Raw genomic sequence first — 2,591 nt, 5'->3', positions numbered from 1 at the left:
CAGATAGGTACTGGGGTATGATGGTTTTTGTTTAATATAATGAGTCGATTGAAATTTTGGAAGCAAAATCTAGTTCTGAGTTTCTATTTTTTTTGCAAAACTGGTTATATACTATTGATTTTGTGGGAATTCATCTTGGGTTTATTAAGAGATTTATGGGGACTTGAACTTCATTTAGTTGATTCCTATTATACGATTTATTTAACTGAACCTGAATTACTTGTTTATCTTTTCCAATTTGCTTTCTGCATCTAAATCTCATTTGTCATGCTTGGCTTATGTGTTTTGATCCCATGACAGCTCGGGTTAAAACTTGTTGATTAAAGCCTCATCTTTTTTCTTTGTTTTGTTTGCAAAAAGGTTAGGTTCTGATTATTACATATTTGTCGAGCATTTTTTTTATGTAAACCCAGTTTTCTTCTTTCCACTTGATGCTGAAATTGAATTTTTTTCAATGGTTTTGTGTTAGTAATATAGGTTTGTTGAAGTTAGTATTCATTGAATTTTTTTTGTCTTTAAATTGCATTAGATTCTCCTATATTGCAATATGCTTCCTTGCATTGGTGCATCGGTTGAATAAAATTAATGTTGAGAAGGCTGTGAAGTATATAGTTAGTTGCAAAAACCTGGATGGTGGATTTGGATGTACACCAGGTGGAGAGTCTCATGCTAGGCAAAGTAAGTTACAAGTCTATTGCAATATGAGTTTATTAAGTTTTGATTTTGGATTTATACCTCGTGCGATTTACTTCTATTGTCAGCGTGTTAAATTTAGTCCAGTCAAGAATAACAATGATGTTTTGTCACCATCACTGCAGTTTTCTGTTGTGTGGGAGCTCTTGCTATTACAGGGTCTCTGCATCATATCGACAAAGACCTTCTCGGGTGGTGGTTGTGTGAGCGGCAAGTCAAATCTGGAGGTCTTAATGGGCGCCCAGAGAAACTTCCAGATGTATGTAGAATTCTTATTTAAAAAGAAATTGCTTTGTTTATTTTTTATAAGATACATTTAGAGCCCTGCATCTTGGACCTCCACTTATTCATTGAATCATTTGAGCTAGTCTCAAGTGGAAAAAGAAACAAATATTTGTTAAAGCCTATTGAATTAGTTTTCTTAACTAGGTCTGCTATTCATGGTGGGTCCTTTCTAGCCTGATCATGATTGACAGAGTACATTGGATTAACAAGGAAAAACTTTTGAAGTTCATCTTAGACTGCCAGGTAATCTTATAACTATGCAAAGTACTCTTATCTTTCAGATCATCATGTTGGGAACAGGGACATTTTCACTCTTACCTCTGAGGATTTTGGTTAATTTTTGTAATATCAGGATGTAGAAAATGGAGGAATTTCAGATAGACCAGTTGATGCAGTTGATGTCTACCACACATACTTTGGTGTAGCTGGTAAAATTACTTGAGTTCTTTCATTTTTCTTTTGAATTTGCATGCCGCCCTCTCTCTATGAAAGTTAACAGTCTAGGATGCATTGCATTTTGAAAGCATCTGTAATGCCAAAATTTCGGGTCATCTGAGGTGTTATGTATTACTATTACTCACTAATACTTGTGAACTCTATGTGGGTCTTACAATTGTATTAACCACATGACCTTTGAAACGGCATATCAAGTAATATAAGATAATATATTATGTATAATATAATATAATGTATATATATATATATCTATATAATGGCATATAAGAAACGGCATATAAGATAATATAATGTATAATGATATATTTTAAGAAAAACTATTAAATTGTTATTGGGAAGTTAAATCATATAAATGAAATAAAAAAAAAGTCACTTTTGACATATATATAAATATTTATATATTTTGCTACATATAACTTTACAACATGAGTCAGGTTTGTAAAAAGATATTTTTGAAGATTTTTTATTATATATATTGGCTTTTAGATGACGAGGAATGGATTAAGACAGAAAACTTAAAGTTGTTATTGCTATGGAAAAAGTGGTCACTAATTAGTTTCTCTGTCTTATTTATTTATTTTTATACAGGTGGTTTTGGTGGCAACATTGGGCATGATCCACATGTAATGTATACCCTAAGTGCTGTGCAAGTTTTAGCCCTCTTTGACAAGCTTGATGTTATAGACGTTGAGAATGTGTCAAATTGTATCCTTTTTACCATTTGTTTATGTTCAAATTACTTTTACACAAGTTTGAAAATAAATCCTCTTTCATCTTATTACAAATGTTTTATTTTAGTCCATGGTTAATTTTTCAGAGACAGTGTTTCAAGTGATCTTCTTTGTTCTGTTTTAATCACTTTCCCAACTTTCTAAAGACATTTTAGTGAAAGAAAAATCAAACAAAAGGAAGAATAAAAGGTCTGAGTTCAGGTCTTTTTAAGCAATAGCATTTGATTAATATATGTTTTGAGACTACAATATAGTCAAATATTATATATGTTATGTTTCTGTCTCTCATTTTCTTTGAACTTGATTTTCTTACAATTTTGTTCAATGATTATGTCAAGACTGCTAAACCATTTTCTCTTCTTTGTACAGGACCGATCTCTTGACTTTCACGCATTGTGCGCTCTGTATGCTGTTACTGGTACTCAT

At 31.7% G+C, this 2,591-nt stretch overlaps 1 protein-coding gene across 1 annotated transcript; it reads left to right on the top strand.

Moving 5' to 3' along the window:
- Nucleotides 1-328: 328 nt before the first annotated feature.
- Nucleotides 329-2,376, top strand: LOC133791677 (geranylgeranyl transferase type-2 subunit beta 1-like). Its single transcript, XM_062229596.1, has 6 exons — nt 329-678; nt 819-952; nt 1,123-1,221; nt 1,331-1,406; nt 2,023-2,139; nt 2,312-2,376. Exons 1-6 carry the CDS (start codon nt 432-434, stop codon nt 2,374-2,376), a joined length of 738 nt encoding a protein of 245 aa, XP_062085580.1. The 5' UTR covers nt 329-431.
- Nucleotides 2,377-2,591: the final 215 nt, after the last annotated feature.

This window comes from Humulus lupulus, chromosome 7 (genome assembly GCF_963169125.1).
Source record: "Humulus lupulus chromosome 7, drHumLupu1.1, whole genome shotgun sequence".
Classification (NCBI taxonomy): Eukaryota; Viridiplantae; Streptophyta; class Magnoliopsida; order Rosales; family Cannabaceae; genus Humulus; species Humulus lupulus.
This window is presented reverse-complemented; position numbering and strand designations above follow the sequence as displayed.